Raw genomic sequence first — 17,278 nt, 5'->3', positions numbered from 1 at the left:
GTCTGTAGGGAACGCCATACAGCCCCCCCTGTAGGGAACGCCATACAGCCCCCCCCTGTAGGGAACGCCATGCAGCTTCCCCCCTGTAGGGAATGCCATACAGCTTTCCCCCCTGTAGGGAACGCCATACAGCGCCCCCCCTGTAGGGAACGCCATACAGCGTCCCCCCCCTGTAGATAACGCCATACAGCGCCCCCCTGTAGGGAATGCCATACAGCCCCCCCCCTGTAGGGAACGCCATACAGCGTCCCCCCTCCCCAAAAAATGCGACCTACAGTGTGTCCTAATAAAAGACATGTATCCCCTATCCACAGGACAGGGGATACATGTGTGATTGCTGGCAGCGATAGGGAGAACGGGGGACTGAAAGTCCCCCTGAAGTTCTCCATGACTAACCTCTGACTTCCGGCGTCTGTGTAGGCAGCTCATTAAAAATGAAAGGAGCGCTAGTTACGCATGCGCACAAGCGGGACCGGCGCTCCATTCATTTCTCCGGAGCTGCCGACACAGACCCCGGAAGTCCGAGGTTTGTGATGGAGAACTTCAGGGGACTTTCAGTCCCCCGTTCTCCCTATCAACGCCAGCGATCACACATGTATCCCCTGTCCTATGGATATCCTGTGGATAGGGGATACATGTCTTTTGTTTAATGGCAGAGCGGGGAGATACCTCCCTGCTCTGCCGTACTGTTCAGTGGCGTCCCGCTGTAGCAGCCATAGCGGCTGCTAGCGGAGGCTGCGGCCATGGTGGGGGCCCATGCCGGCGGGCGACACGGGCCCCCTCATGTCGCGGGCCCCGTAGCAGCCGCTACTGCTGCTACGGCGGTAGTTACGCCACTGTCTGTATGCCGTTATCTACAGGGGGGTCTGTATGCCGTTATCTACAGGGAGGTCTGTATGGCGTTATCTACAGGGGGTGTCTGTATGGCGTAATCTACAGGGGATCTGTATGGCGGTATCTACAGGGAGGGGCTGTATGGCGCCATCTACAGGGGGTGTCTGTATGGCATTATCTACAGGGGGGGTCTGTATGGCGTTATCTACAGGGGGGCTGTATGGCGTTATCTACAGGGGGTTCTGTATGGCATTATCTACAGGGGGGTCTGTATGGCGCTATCTACAGGGGGGACTGTATGGCGCTATCTACAGGGGGGACTGTATGGCGTTATCTACAGGCGGGACTTTATGGAGCTATCTACAGGGGGGACTGTATGGCGCTATCTACAGGGGGGACTGTATGGCGTTATCTATAGGGGGACTTTATGGTGCTATCTACAGGGGGGACTGTATGGCGCTATCTACAGAGGGGGCTGTATGCCGTTATCTAGAGGGGGGCTGTATGGCGTTATCTACGGGGGGGGGGTGTATGGCGTTATCTACAGGGATTCTGTATGGCGTTCCCTACAGGGGGGGTCTGTAGGGAACGCCATACAGCCCCCCCTGTAGGGAACGCCATACAGCGTCCCCCCCTGTAGGGAACGCCATACAGCGTCCCCCCCCCTGTAGGGAACGCCATACAGCGTCCCCCCTCCGAAAAAAATCGATCGACCGTCCGTCCTATGCATTTTTTTTGTCATCCATTTTAGTTTAATTTACTTTTTATTGTTTTTATGTGCCTCATTATGCGCAATCTATACCATTCATACACATCTAATCAAAGTGGGGATCGCCTAATAATCTAACGTGTATAGGGGCCTCTCCACAGTCCCACAGCATGTTGGATTTCAACTTTCCAGATTCTTGGTTCCCACGGGAGATGAGCTGCAGCTAGAGGGGTATTTCCCTCCCCCCTTTGAAAAAAACAATACCGCTTGACCTAGCTGAGTGTGCATGTTTATGGAGGAGTCGGGAGTGATGTCTTGTGGGCGAACAAACGTTCTTGTGTCTGAAAACGCTTAATTTACCATCATCTATGGAAAACTTATATGGACCATATGGACTAGTATATTGAATCATGGAGTTTTGCAGGCCTTTTCCTCAGAGATGACTTTGAGAAGAATCCCAATAACCGATAAGAATCACGAAGGACAATGGTTATGGAGGAAATTACAAGCCATGATGTATAAGTGCAGTGACATGCTGCCCCATTCAGAGTGAATTAGAGAACTTCATTCACAACGCTTGGTTAAGAGATAGGCAGTTTTTAGAGCCTAATGAAAGAAAAAAAAAAATGACCCCACAGTATTGCCAACTCTGGAGAGCTTATTGACTTTTTTCCCATTGACTTAGCGTATTTATTCCTGAATTTTCTAATTGAAATGCAACGTATGTGATGAAATAAATATCCGCACAGGAATCCGCAGCTGAAAATGCACGATTTACTGTGGGTCTTCTGTTGCGGATTTTCTGTGGTTTTCTACTTATTACGTGTGAACTTACCGTTAGACTGGATTCACACGGGAAAGAAATTGTGGATTTTTTGTGCGTAACTTCCGCAGTGGATTACAGTCCCAGCCACGTGGAGGAGATTTGACCAAATCTCATCTATGTGCTGCTAAACATTTTTCAGTCGGAAACAAGAGCATGATGCGTATTGTGCTTTCTGTTCTGGATGCTCACTTCGGATATCAGAATTTTCAATGTAGAAGGGGTAAAATCTGCAGCAAAATACGCACATAAAACGTCCGTATTTCAATGTAGAAATGCTGTGAAAAATCTGCAGAATTTCCGTAATGGACGGAACGTATTCCGGCCACAAGTCCCGGACCGAACACACTGCAGGGGGCCGGGCTCCTAGCATCATAGTTATGTACGATTCTAGGAGTCTCTGCCTCTCCGTGGAACTACTGTCCCGTACTGAAAACATGATTACAGTACGGGACAGTTGTCCGGCAGAGAGGCAGGGACTCCTAGCATCGTATATAACTATGATGCTAGGAGCCCGGCTCCCTGCAGTGTGTTCGGTCCGGGACTTGCGGCCGAAATACGTTCCGTCCTTTATGGACGTAACATGCTCGTGTGAATCCAGCCTTAGATGTTTAACAAAATAATGTACAGTAAGTAAAAATGTATTTCTGTTTTTTCTTAAGGTATGTTCACACGGCCTATTTACGGACGTAATTCGGGCGTTTTTGCCCCGAATTACGCCCGAAAATAGCGCCTCAATAGCGCTGACAAACATCTGCCCATTGAAAGCAATGGGCAGACGTTTGTCTGTTCACACGAGGCGTATATTTACGCGCCGCTGTCAAATGACGGCGCGTAAATAGACGCCCGCGTCAAAGAAGTGACCTGTCACTTCTTTGGCCGTAATTGGAGCCGTTCTTCATTCACTCCAATGAATAGCAGCGCCAATTACGGCCGTAATTGACGCGGCGTTCAAGCGCCTGCACATGCCGGTACGGCTGAAATTACGGGGATGTTTTCAGGCTGAAACATCCCCGTAATTTCAGCCGTAACGGACGCACTCGTGTGAACATACCCTTATTGGTTCACTTTCCTGTGCTTTTACCTTCGGAGAAAGCGGTAAGACAAAGTCAGGTACATTTATGGGAAGTGTTAATTTGCTGACAGGTTTCGGTAATAAAAATGGCATAAAATATGGCAGATATGTACCAAATATTGTACTGAAAACATGCAACAAATGGCGGCCAGTTGGATTATAAATATGGAGGACATGCTTGTGACAATCTCAACTTTCCACATCACAAGTGTCTCTGTGACAATCTTTTTGAGGTATGTTGCTTGATATGCCGAAAATAACGCCAAAACAAAGAGGACCTTCTGACATGTCCCTATTAAAACGTATGGCTGAGGTTTATTGTGTCAATTTAATTTAGGTCTGACACTGTAACGTTCTACCAGCCTTTATCATAGTTTGTTTATGCAGATTTTGTCTCACAGGAAGATGGGATTCAGGAATGATGATAAATTGTCTGTAGATAAGGGTGTTGCTGTCATGTAACTTCATTACTCTAAATACCAACATACTGTACTTGACCTATTAACAGACCCCAATTATTTTAGCTTTATTCTCAAATCCTACTGAAAAATCCTACTAAGTTTCTTATACAACTGGCACATAAAGGATAACCATTAACATCAGAACCCACAAAGTTTAGTTAAAAAGATCATTAAACATAAAGTCAGCAGCTAATAAAAGAGCAGCTTCCAACATCTCCTTCCCCCTCCATTTTTTCACCTTTTTTTTTTAATGTAACTCGAGCATAAAACCATTTGTACATTTTACAAGCGATATAGTTATATAAGGTAGTTAACATAACAATAAATTAAAAGAAAATAAATTAAAGAGGTCAGTGTGCCTGACTAAAACAGATTGTATAAGTGAGGCTAGTGAGACTACATGGTGACATAATGAACAGCCTCCTCTTGTAGATAGTGCCACACAGGGCCCTATAGATAGTGCCACACAGCCCCCTATAGATAGTGCCACACACCACCACTTGTAGATACTGCTACACTTTCCCTCCCAAGAGATAATGCCACACACGTCCCCTTATAGGTACTGCCTGTAGATAGTGCCCCTGTATAGTGCCACAGTGCCCATGTAGACAGTTCCACACCCCCCCTTGAAGATAGCGTCACAGTCCCTGTAGATAGCGATACCCCCTGTAGATATGCCATCGGGAATCCTAGGAGCGAAATCCCCAGCCAGAGCATAAGCCGAGGATTCCGCTCCTAGAGAGGACCCCTGATGTCACTGTCTATATATGTACAGTTACGTCAGGGGTATCTCCTAGAGCGTAAACCCCTACCAGAGTGTCGGCAATGGGGATTTTGCTCCAAAGGAGTAACTGACGTCACTGTCCATATATGGACAGCGACTTCAAGGGCTTTCCCCGGGCACATCGCTTAAAGTAGCGCTGTGCCCGGGGAGTCCTCGGCGAGTGGAAGAGCTCCCTCTGCTCCTCCGCTCTGCACTAATGCTGAAGATGTTCCTTGCTTCAGCATGCAGATACAGTTGACTGCGAGACATACCCCAGGCCGTCCAGGACGGTTGGGACGTATTATTCCTCTCCTGGAGGAGGAGCCCCTCACGTCACTGACCATATTTGGATAGTGACGTCAGGGAGGATTCCTCTCCAGGAGGAGCGTTTAATTTTATCTGCGCCTGCTCCGGCGTCCCCCCTACCTTGTCTCCCAGTTGCGCCCAGGGCACATGCCCTGCTTGACCCCCCTAACTACGCCCCTGCATACATACATTCCCACACATATATACATGTTTATGGAGGTTCTCAGAACTGCAGATATGTGAGGTAAATAGTGATCACTGTGGTAGACATTTTTCTTGCCTTTCTGTCACATACCCATTGAGAGACCTCTGGGACCCGCACCTATCTCTAGAACGGGTCCCCTAAACCCTCTTCTACCGCTCTGTTTTGACCGCTGAAGCATGTGATTTCCGACCATGTTAGATGAAAACAGTGTAGCTCGCTGAGCTATGCTGTTTCCGTAAGTCCCATAAAAGTGTATGTCAGGTACGGAAACAGCGTAGCTCATACGCTACGCTGTTTCCATAACTGCCATTCACTACTATGGGAGTTATGAAAACAGCGTAGCTCAACGAGCTATGCTGTTTTCATCTAACATGGTCGGAAATCACATGCTTCAGGAGAAACAGCGCGGTAGAACGGGGTTTAGGGGCCCCGTTCTAGAGATAGGTGGGGGTCCCAGAGGTGGGACCCGCATTTATCTGACATATACCTTTAAGCCATATCGCAGAGTTATGCTGATCCCACCCATATTGAAATCAAAGTACTCAAATACACATTAGGGCTAATGCATACAACCTTTGCTGTTTTGCAGTCCGCAGAACACGGATCCTAGTGGCTTCTATGTGCTGTCTGTTCTTGTTTTTTTTTATGCGGATCCATACACTAAAATGGGTGAAATGGACTGCAAATACAGACAAGAATAGAACCTGTTCTAAAATTTGAGGAACGGACCAACGGATCCGCAAAAAAAACTTGTGTGCCTGTCCCCATAGAAATTAATGTTTCAGTATGCTATCTGCCCAAAAAATGCATAGGACACAGAAGAAAATAACGGTCGTGTGCATTAGCCCTTAGACTGTCAAGGCCCTACATTCCAGCGATCATGGGCCTCTACAATGTCATCTTTTAAGATATCTAAATACTCATGAACCCAATAAGTATGGGTTATGAATATATTTCAATAATAGAGAGATTCATATCTACCTATGAATCAAGCAGGATGTGTTTTGTATATGTCAATGTATCAGGCTCATATGCTTTACTGTTGTGTCTGATATATTTTATACAAATAAGCAGGCACGTAACTGATTAGAATTGCATATTTATTTATTTATTTATTTATTTATTCATTCATTCCCTAGGCAGGACATAACATATTCTGATTCTTGTTTGAAGAGTAGATCATTTAACATATAGCACCATGTCTTAAATATTGGATTTGACTGGTAATACCAGTCAACATTTTTTCATAAAATGTGTAACTGTGTATGCTAATTTTGATTTGGTTTTATACATTTACTTTGACTCAACATAGGACTTCATGGGGTCTTCTTCCCATACAGGCAATGTCGCCAATTTCTGGCTGAGTGATTCATCAATGGGCCATCCCCAGGTCTGGAAGAATGGTATCAGGTTTTTATTAACTGCTAGAGAGAACTTCTCTGCCCAAAGATTCATCTTATCTTCTTTCTTAGTGCTAACATGAGACATGGTCTGGTAATCAGAGAAAAGGCGCTTGAAGGGATCCCAACCAAAGCCCTCTTGTAACTTTAAAAAAAAAAAAATAGAAAACACAACATGTTATTCCAAATAAATGTAAATATTGGAAGGAAATAAATATGCACACATTGATGTATGTACTTTAATGGAGTTGCAATATAGCTCTCCAGAAGTACTACCCTGTAAGTCAACGTTAAGAAGAGCTTTGAAATATGACTTGGTTTATCAGCCAAACCAGGGACACCCAACTGTGGACAGTGCTGTTTCAGAATTGTTACTGCTCATCAGTACAAATTAGGGCATGGCCAGACGTGGAGTATTTCTGCAGACACTGTCCGCATCAATGCCACACATAATCTTCGTTGCAGATTCTGTTGTGGCTTTGCCTAAAATGTGCATTAAATTGATGCGGATTAGCCGTTGCGTATTCAGGTGAAGAGTACTTCCTGCTGTCTTTTAAAACATTTCATCTCAGTCTGGCCATAGACCTCGAAACACTTAGGTCCAGCCAGAATGAAGAAATATCCTGTTCGTAAAAGCAATATGCAACGCAACATACATAACATCTGCGGATTTCATTGCAGAATTTTTTATCTGCATTGAAGTCAATGGAGAAATTCCGCAATAAGTCTGCAACAAGTCCGCTACACGTCCGCAACAGCCAGTGTATGCTGCGGACACCAAATTCCGCACCGCAGCCTATGGTCCGCAGCGGAGTTTTCCGCAACGTGTGCATGAACCTAACTAAAAAGGTGTGGAAACCAATGGAGAAAATGCGCGCTGCGGATTTCCGCAGCGGACTGGCCGCAGTGGAATTCAAGAGCAATTCCGCCACGTCTGGCCATGCCCTTAGGGTTCTGGTTGGCTGTGTACAGGGCCTTATTTTGCCCTAGGCACTGGAGATGTCTAGGGCAGCTCTTAGGCAGATGCAGTACAGGCATGAGTAAAAAAAATATATACCGTATTTTTCGGACTATAAGACACACCTGACCATAAGACGCACCCAGGTTTTAAACAACAGAAAACAAGAAAAAAATTATTAGTTAAAAAAGAATTTATTCTGTTTCACCACATTCTGAGAGCCAAATTTTTTTTATATTTCTTCATCGATTGAACGGTGTGAGGGCTTATTTTTTGCGGGACGAGCTGTAGTTTTATTGGCAACATTTTTTGGTACATACGATTTTTTTTATCACTTTTTGTTTTATTTCATCTTTTAAGCACTAAGGTGACCAAAAAACTATTTTGATGTTTTAAATTTTTAAACTCACCATGCGAGTTAAATAATGGTATATTGTAATAGATCGGACTTTTACGGACACAGCGATACCAAATTATTTTATTTTTTACATTGTGCTTGGAGAAAAATGGGAAAAGTTTTTTTGTTTAACTTTTAATATTATTATTTTTTTTACACTTCTGAAAACGTATCTAACATTTTTTTTTTTTTTACACATTTTATTATTTCCCCTAGGGGAATTGAACCAGCGGCCACTTGGTTACATGTGGAGTTACTGAAACAGCGTAACTACGCTGTTTCCCTAACTCCCATAGTAGTGAATGGCAGTTATGGAAGCAACGTAGCATGCGAGCTACGCTGTTTCCGTAACTACTGTTCAGTTCTATGGGAGTTACGGAAACAGCGTAGTTCCATGAGTTACGCTGTTTCAGTAACTCCACATGTAATCAAGTGGCTGGGAGAGCACAGAAAGCTAGAACGGGGTTTAGGGGGCCCCGTTCTAGAGATAGGTGCAGGTATCAGAGGTGGGACCTGCATCTATCTGACATTTATGACATATCCTGTGGATATGTCATAAATGTCCTTCATAGAAGAACACCTATAAATGCCGCGGTCGCTATTGACCACGGCATTTAACTAGTTAAAGGGGTTTGCCATAAAACACATTTATCCCCAATCCACAGGATAGGGGCTACATGTGAGATCGCTGGGGGTCCGACCGCTGGGACCCCCAGCGATAAGGAGAACGCGCTACGTGAGAAGCCTGGACATCCTGGTTCTGTGTCCGGCTTATCTGTTCTGCAGCTCCATAGAGATCAATGGAGAGCCGCTCACGCATGCACAGAAGAATCCCATTGATCTCTATGGAGCTGCCGGACACAGAACGCGGAAGTCACAGATTCTCATGAAGCGCTCTTGGTAACTTTCGGTCCCCGTTCTCCTTATCGATCACACATGTATCCTCCTGTGGATAGGGGATACATGTGTTTTATGGCACAAGCCCTTTAAACTGCCAGGAACAGCGAAATTGCTGTTCCTGGCCGTTATAGCAGCGTGTCAGAAGCTCAGTAACTATGCGGGAAGTAAACTCCCGCGACGACGTATAGTTACTGAGTCATGCGAATAGGGGTTAAGTGCACAAGTCCTGATGCTGGCAAGCGTCAGGATGTTGTGTGCGGCGTGCCAGCATCAAGATCTTTCCTGCGCCACCTCCCTTAAGTAGAGAAAAGCAGAGAGAAGAAAGGGGGTATTCCCATCTCAGACATTTATGGCATATACACAGGATAAGCATTAAATGTCTGAAAGATGGGGCTCCACCTCTGGGACCCCCACTGATCTCTAGAATGGAGACCACTGACCCCTGTGCTACCTTCTGCCGTAACTACCATATAAGTGAATTGGCGTTACAGAAACAGCGTTGGACAGAGAGCTAAACTTTTTCCGTAGCTCCAGAGTTCCGGAAACATAGTAGCTCCATGTGCTACGCTGTTTCTGTAACTTCAATTCACTTCTATAGGAGTTACAGAAACAGTGTAGCTCAGCAAGCACGGCTGTTTCTGTACTCCCGACCACCTCGTAACTGGAGTGGTAACGACAGCTGGAGAAGGTAAGACGTGCGTCAGGGGGCCCTGATGTAGAGATAAATGTGGAACTCACATCTATCGGACATTTATGGCATATCCTGTTGATATGCCATAAATGGCCGAGATGGGAATAACCCTAAATTAATAGAGGGATTTTAATTTTTTTTTTGCCGTCTGATCTGAGATCTCAATTAATTTAAGGGTCTGATCTGGGGTCTAAATTAATTTTGGACTCTGGTCTGGGTCCGGAATTAATTTTGGAGACTCGTCCCGGCGCATATTCAGGATTAGTGCCTGGGGCAGCGTAAGCTGTAAATACGGCCCTGGCTGTGTGAGATACCATATCGATGGGCTCTCGAAATGTTCAGATTCTTCTTGCGGTAATCTAGCTGGTGGGGAGTCTTTAGGGAAATGCTCCCTGGTTAAAAAGTATGCAAATAGCTCTCCTCCAGAAGAACAAAAACTCCCTCTAATGCAACCTACATGTATCAAAATGTGTCCCTCTGCTTGAAGACCAGGGTTGCCAACCATCAGTAAATTTATGGACAGTCTGCAGAAAGGGTGTTGTCTTCTGCCGTCCGTAATGTCCGGCAGAAAAAAGCACCGTCCGGGATTTTTCTTCCGGAACGTTGCACTGTGCATGCGCCAAAATGTACATGGGCAGTGCAAAGGGAGAGTAGGCCACAGTGAGGTCGGTGCCAGCCCGGGAGTGGACCAGTCCAGTCACCTGACCTGTCACTTGACCTCACATCAGATGACTGGTCCACTCCCGGGCCGGCACCGTCCTCACTCAGACCGCTACCGCATGACCTGCTCCACGTCACGTCAGGCAGAGTGGAGAGTGGTAGCGGTAGACTATCGCTCTCTGCTCTGGGGGCTGTGTGGCACTAAGTACAAGGGGGGGGGGCTGTGTGGCGCTAAGTACAAGGGGGAGCTGATTGGCACTAAGTACAAGGGGGGGCTGAGTGGCACAAGTACAAGGGGGGGCTGTGTGGCACTAAATACAAGGGGGGCTGTGTGGCACTAAGTACAAGTGGGGGCTGTGTGGCACTAAGTACAAGGGGGGCTGTGTGACACTAAGTACAAAGTGGGCTGTGTGGCACTAAGTACAAGGGGGGCTGTGTGGCAGTATGTACAAGGGGGGGTTGTGTGGCAGTATCTACAAGGGGGGCTGTGTGGCACTATGTACAAGTTGGGGCTGTGTGGCACTAAGTACAAGGGGGGCTTTGTGGCACTATTTACAAGGGGGAGTGTGGCACTATCTACAGGGGGCTGTGTGTGGCACTATATACAGGGGGACACAAAGGAGGCATTATTATTGTGTGGGGGCACGGCTTCTGATGGGGCACTTCGAGCACGGATGAATCATTATTACCATCTGGGGCACTGTGGATTATGAGGTTGTTTAGAGGATGGGGTAAAGGTGTGGAGGATGCTGGAAAAGCGAGAAACCAACATGCCTGTGTGTCAAATTTTGCAGAGATGAGTAGTGGCTGGAATAAGTCATCACAGTGGTCTGGGCCAGATGGGGGAAATATGGGAAAGTGAATGATTCAGAGAAAACATCACCTGTGAGTCACTGGATATAAATGTGCTGTAATCACGTATATTGTCTGCAGAGCTCCTGTGTATCACTGGCATCTACCACTATATGGTCACAAAATGATGGTAATATTGTCTTTTTTATAGTGCTTATTATTCAGTAACAGTATGGGTGTATTATTCAGTATCAGTATGGGGGTATTATTCAGTATCAGTATGGGGGTATTATTCAGTCACTATGTGGTTATGGTATGGAGGTAATATTCAGTAACAGAATGGGGTATTATTCAGTCACTATGTGGTTATGGTGTGGCGGTATTATTCAATATCAGTATGGGGGTATTATTCAGTCACTATGTGGTTATGGTGTGGCAGGATTATTCAGTAACAGTATGGGGGTATTATTCAGTCACTATGTGGTTATGGTGTGGAGGTATTATTCATTAACAGTATGGGGGTATTATTCAGTCACTATGTGGTTATGGTGTGGCAAGATTATTCAGTAACAGTATGGGGGTATTATTCAGTCACTATGTGGTTATGGTGTGGAGGTATTATTCAGTAACTGTATGGGGGTATTATTCAGTCACTATGTGGTTATGGTGTGGCAGGATTATTCAGTAACAGTAAGGGGGTATTATTCAGTCACTATGTGGTTATGGTGTGGAGGTATTATTCAGTAACAGTATGGGGGTATTATTCAGTTACTATGTGATTATGGTGTGGATGTATATTCAGTAACTGTATGGGGCTATTATTCAGTGACTATGTGGTTACGGTGTGGTATTATTCAGTAACAGTATGGGGGTATTATTCAGTCACTGTGTAGTTATGGTGTGGAAGTATTATTCAGTAACAGTATGGGGGTATTATTCAGTCACTATGTGGTTATGGTGTGGCAGTGCTATTCAGTAACAGTATGGGGGTATTATTCAGTCACTATGAGGTTATGGTGTGGCGGTATTATTCAGTTACAGTATGGGGTTATTGTTCAGTCGCTATGTGGTTATGGTGTGGCGGTATTATTTAGTAACAGCATGGGGGTATTATTCAGTCACTATGTGGTTATGGTGTGGCGGTATTATTTGTACCTTATATTGTGTTATTATTGGTTATATTGGTCTTATAATAGTGAGTTGTGTTCAGTAACAGTATGTAGGTAATATTTAATCTGGTATAGTGGTATGATTTAATAACTGTATATGTATATAGATAATTTTTTTGTGTGAGAGGTAGGACATATGCTTTGGGGCTTACAACACTCCTGGATGCACTAAAAATCAGAGATGCAGTTCTTTGCACCCCACCTTCTGAATTGACTGCAGTAGCAGTGGTGGGGAGCTGGAGTGACTGGTGAGTCACTCCTAGCACACTTCTTGGTCTGTCCGTGATTTTTAGCTCCGTTGTCCAGAAACTACTGAAGTGGAGGTTTGCAACCCTGTTGAAGACTAATTTTATACTGGACAATCTGAATCATGAGGTGTTTTGTAACTGCGCTGGGTTTCCCTAACCCCCAAGAAAGGTTTGCAGCTTTGACTTCCCTTGTCCCACACAGAAGTAAATTCTTTCAAACAGGGTTGTCAAGCCTAAGATAAATACTGCTTTCATCTCTAAAGCATCATTCAAAGCATAACCTAATGATTTCACAACTAAGACTGTTTAGCACACCACAAGAAGGTCATTATACAATAGAAATATTAAATTTATTGTTTAGTGCAACACAAGGAGAGCCCTATATAATACACAGATTAAAATAACATTATTATATGACCCATAGAAGCATAAATTTGGTTACAGCGGTTAAATATGAAAGTGTGCATTACTAGTATCACAAATCTTCGGCCTCATGCACATTGCCACGCCTGTAATCACGGCCCGCCATATGGGAGCATGACCCATAAAAAGCTAAATGTAGGACATGCTCCATAATTCCCAGCACGGTTCTATGGCATGGACACCTATCCGTAGCGATTCAGAAAGGTGTCCGTGGCCAATAGAACCAGGCGGGTCCGTAATTGCCGATTGTATTGCGGTGCGCAATTACGGAGATTTTTTACAGTCGTGTGCATGTGGCCTTAGGGTATTGTTCAGACGTAGCAGAATCGCAGTGGATTTACAATACAGTAAATGTGGATGGAGTTTTCAAAACCCCATCCACATGTAATGGAACAACTCTGCACGGAAATATGGGAATGCTGCAGATTTTAAAATCCACAGCATGTTTATTCTTATGGATTTCACCCTTCTCAATACATAGGGTGAAATCTGTGGAATATCTGCAGCACAATCCACGGCAAAATCCACATGTAACATAAAATCAGCGTCAGAAAAAGTCTGCCACGTGTGGACTGAGGCTTAAATTTCTTTTCTACAGCCCTATCACACTTGACAGCCTATTTTGTGTAGGTTTGCTCTGTAATTTGATAAACTGATAGAGCACTATCTATCACCTTATCAGAATATTCATTACTATTTGATTGACCTAACTCCCAACACAGGCATTTGAGATGTGACCCAAATTACTTAGCACATGACATAATGAGCAATTTAGGCACTGTTCACATCACCGTTGCCCTTCTGTTGAGGGGTTCCGTCTGAGGTTTCCATCGGGTTAACCCCTCAACGGAGAGGCAAACGGAAACCTAAGCTTCTATTTCCTTTACCATTGATATCAACTGTTGTGATATCACCGTTGTGACAGGGTTTCCGTACTTTTTGACGGACTCAATAGCACAGTTGACTGTGCTATTGATTCCATCAAAACAATGGAACCCTGTCACAACGGTGACAAACGGAAACCTTAAGCAACGTTTCCGTCACCATTTATATCAATGGTAATGCAAACGGAAGCTTAGGTTTGCATTTGCCTTTCCGTTGAGGGGTTAACCCAATGGAAACCTCTGACAGAACCCCTAAACGGAAGGGCAACGGTGATGTGAACAGGGCCTTAGTCTAGTCAGTGTTCTATAAAAAGCCTACTGATAAACTAGACCTAGTTCTAAAGTTAGATCAATTGACATAACTTAGAATGCGGGAGAGAGAAAAGTGCATTATTGTACAGGTGTTAACCACACATTGGTTCTGTGTCTTACCTGGAGATAAGTCTCAAGTGCTGTCCACACATTCCAGTCTGCCAATTTTGCCCCGTCGTTCAAATATTTTCTGATACGGGCATCCCTATCTGCTGGCATCAGTGAAGCGTGAGCTTTATCCCTTGAGATTCCAAGCACATTTTCATGTACATATACAGACCACAGGTTACAGGTTGCTTCTGTGGTGTGGGGGGAGAATTCCCAACCACTTTTTTGCTGATTGTGCCCAAGTTCATGTATATACCCCCATATTCCCTCTGTTTTTATACTCTGAAGATCTGTTAATGGCATTTTTGATGATTGATGGCACATTATTGGATATCCAGAATGCATCCATCCTATAGTAAAATAGAATGTTAATAGAAATTAAACCGTGATGGGACTGCGTGTAGCATAGTGGAGTATACAGTATATACTCAGTGTGTGACTCCTTTTATTTTCTGTGATGCTAGGCTGTAACGTGGATTTACAGCCTAAGAACCAATCAATTTATTTATTAAACAGCAGCGTGTAATATTCAGCAAAGTGGTCAATAACCGTGGTTGGGGAACTTGGCCCCCACTGGAGTTCCCACTGGAATCAACTGCGCTATTGATTCCGTCAAAAAAACGGAAACCTGCCGGAATGGTGACAAATGGAAACCATTAGCAATGTTTCCGTCACCATTGATATCAATGGTGATTCAAATGGAAGCTAAGATTTCCGTTTGACTTTCCGTTGAGGTTTCCACGACGGAAACCTCCGACGGAACCCCTCAACGCAAAGCCAACGCTGATGTGAACAGGCCCTAAGTTGTATATTTATAAATAGGAAGTATTAATTTAAAGATTATTATTCACTCAAATTTACCTCAAGGAGAGGAGGGATGACCATACTTCACTTGATAATTATATTCTGGATATAATTTATTCAGTTAATATTCAGACTTTATTGTTAGGTCCCTCTAACTTGATAACACTCTATGGTGTTAGATTCCCAGACACTAGGCCAGACACTCTTATTTTCGGTTTTTTTCTACCTATTGTCACTCTAACTCTCTCAACTGTCATTACCTCACACTTTCTCGCCTTTCACTCACCCCACCCCTTCTCTCTCTCTCTAACCACTTCCTATACAGGGGCCGCACCAATCACTGTGACCAGTGCAGTCAGCTGATCTGTGCACTAATACAGGGCTCAATGGGTACCTCCCTTTAGTGCAGGGCTACATGAACAGGAGGATACAAACATCAGGGGCCACACAAAAGGGTCAGAGAGCAAAACACGCAACCATTTAGAATACTTGGTGGGTGACCAGGAAACACCTCACAAGATTGAATGTCATAAACTACTATCTGACATGTTCCCTGTGACTGTAATGTCAAATAAACTGCGCTTCTTATCACTGGCTGGATTTAGCCAGTCCGAGAAAATAAATTTGTGTCTAATATATACAAATCTTTAGCATAAAGCTGCGTTAGTATTAGAGAGCAATTTGATTGGGGAATCTGTGCTGCTCTAACGTGATTACTTTAACTATAAGAACTCATTGACCGCAATGCCCGTCAGGGATTTTTGTGCAGACCATGGTCAGCTTTGACATCTGATCTTCCTGTCCCCCTGAACCGTCGCTCCTCCCGGATTGAAGTTAAAGTGGCTCTTTCACTAGTTTAGTAATGCCCTATCTCCTAGCTAATCTAATAGGCGCTTTCACACTGACAATGCTGGTGAAAATTGTGTCCCAAAACGTTTATTATTTTTAAAGTTCTGAGCTTTTTTCTAAATATGTAAATGAGCCGTTATTAGACAACTGGGAGGTAACACCAGCGATTCTCCTGAGGTGGAGCTACCTCACAGCCTCTGACGCTGTCCTATCAGCATGAAGCTGCCTCACACAGTGTGAGAGACTGAGGCTGGAGGGAAGGGGAATCACTTCAAATAGCAATATCTCGGTTTGTGGACCACCGCGTTTCTGGTGTCATATGAAAGAGGAGATTCTAATATTTTATATGACACCAGGATCGCAGTTCTATCTGTGACACAGCCGGAGATATCGCCAGTTGAATACGCAGTCGGGAATGGATGCTGTATACTATATGATCACATTGTGTTGCTGGGCAGGGAAGGGGGAGAAGCTGTGAGAATGCTGATTGGACAGCATCATACAGAAAACATTACACCGCCCAGAGTGAAAAGAAAGAGTCACCTCCTATTTGATTATTAGAGCCACATTAGCATATTTAGAAAAATGCTCATAACATTGCAAATAATAAACGTTTTTTAAAACAATTCACACTGTAGTTATCAGCAGCAAAGCGTCTATTACCGTACATTAATTAGGAGATAGGGCATTAATAAACTGATGACAGAGCCTCTTTAAGTAATTTGTTGTTTCAATAGTGCTTTTATACTTTATACTTTTTATCTTGTTCTCTTATCTTTTCTGTTTTTCCTACAATAAACTACTCATTAATCTTATTACTGACTTGGCTTCAAGGCATTCATTTGTGCATTGGGACCATTAACCCCTTCCCGACATCCGCCGTATATATACGGCGCTGCCGGGAAGGTGTTCCCGCAAACCGCAGTACAGTTACGTCGCAGTGATGGTGCGGGCTCAGAAGCAGAGCCGGCGCCATCACCACGGGGTTACAGCTGTATTATACAGCTGGCACCCTCCTGTAACTGCCAGGACCGGAGCTATTCTCCGATCCGGCTGATTAACCCCTCAGATGCTGCACTCAATATTGCGCAGCATCTGATTTTAACCCGACCAGCAACCCAGTGACGCAATCGCTGAATTGCTGTGGCAATCGGAGGCCAGATAATGGCGTCCGAGTCTGCCTTGTACGGGAGCCTGCGGCGGGTCCTCATAGGCTTGCTGCCAGTGAATAACTGACAGTGCTAATACACTGCACTACGTATGTAGTGCAGTGTATTAGAGTAGTGATCGGGGCATCAGGCCCTCAAGTGCCATAGTGGGACAAGTCAAAAAAGTAAAAAAATGTTAATAAAAATGTCGTAAAACAATAAAAACACACACGTTTTAAATAAAAAAAAAGCTAAACTGACCTATATGTATTGTGCAAAAGCTGCAATAAATAAAAAAAACAATATAAATTTGGTATCGCCGTGATCATATCGACCCGCAGAATAAAGCTAACATGTAA

General features: G+C 44.5%; 1 protein-coding gene across 1 annotated transcript in view; it reads right to left on the bottom strand.

Annotated features, from left to right (window-relative positions):
- Positions 1–6,305: 6,305 nt before the first annotated feature.
- The window catches only part of LOC142749512 (TRPM8 channel-associated factor homolog), a 64,039-nt gene continuing 53,066 nt past the window's right edge, over positions 6,306–17,278 (bottom strand). The window contains exons 6-7 of the mRNA XM_075857626.1: positions 14,131–14,468; positions 6,306–6,721 (exon numbers count right to left, since the gene is read on the bottom strand). Coding sequence (XP_075713741.1) covers positions 6,470–6,721; positions 14,131–14,468 — 590 coding nt within the window. The 3' untranslated portion in view covers positions 6,306–6,469. The remainder of the gene's footprint in view (positions 6,722–14,130; positions 14,469–17,278) is intronic.

Source organism: Rhinoderma darwinii, chromosome 3 (assembly GCF_050947455.1).
Source record: "Rhinoderma darwinii isolate aRhiDar2 chromosome 3, aRhiDar2.hap1, whole genome shotgun sequence".
NCBI classification, from domain to species: domain Eukaryota; kingdom Metazoa; phylum Chordata; class Amphibia; order Anura; family Rhinodermatidae; genus Rhinoderma; species Rhinoderma darwinii.
The sequence above is the reverse complement of the archived record's forward strand: the minus strand, read 5'-3'. Positions and strand labels throughout refer to the sequence as shown.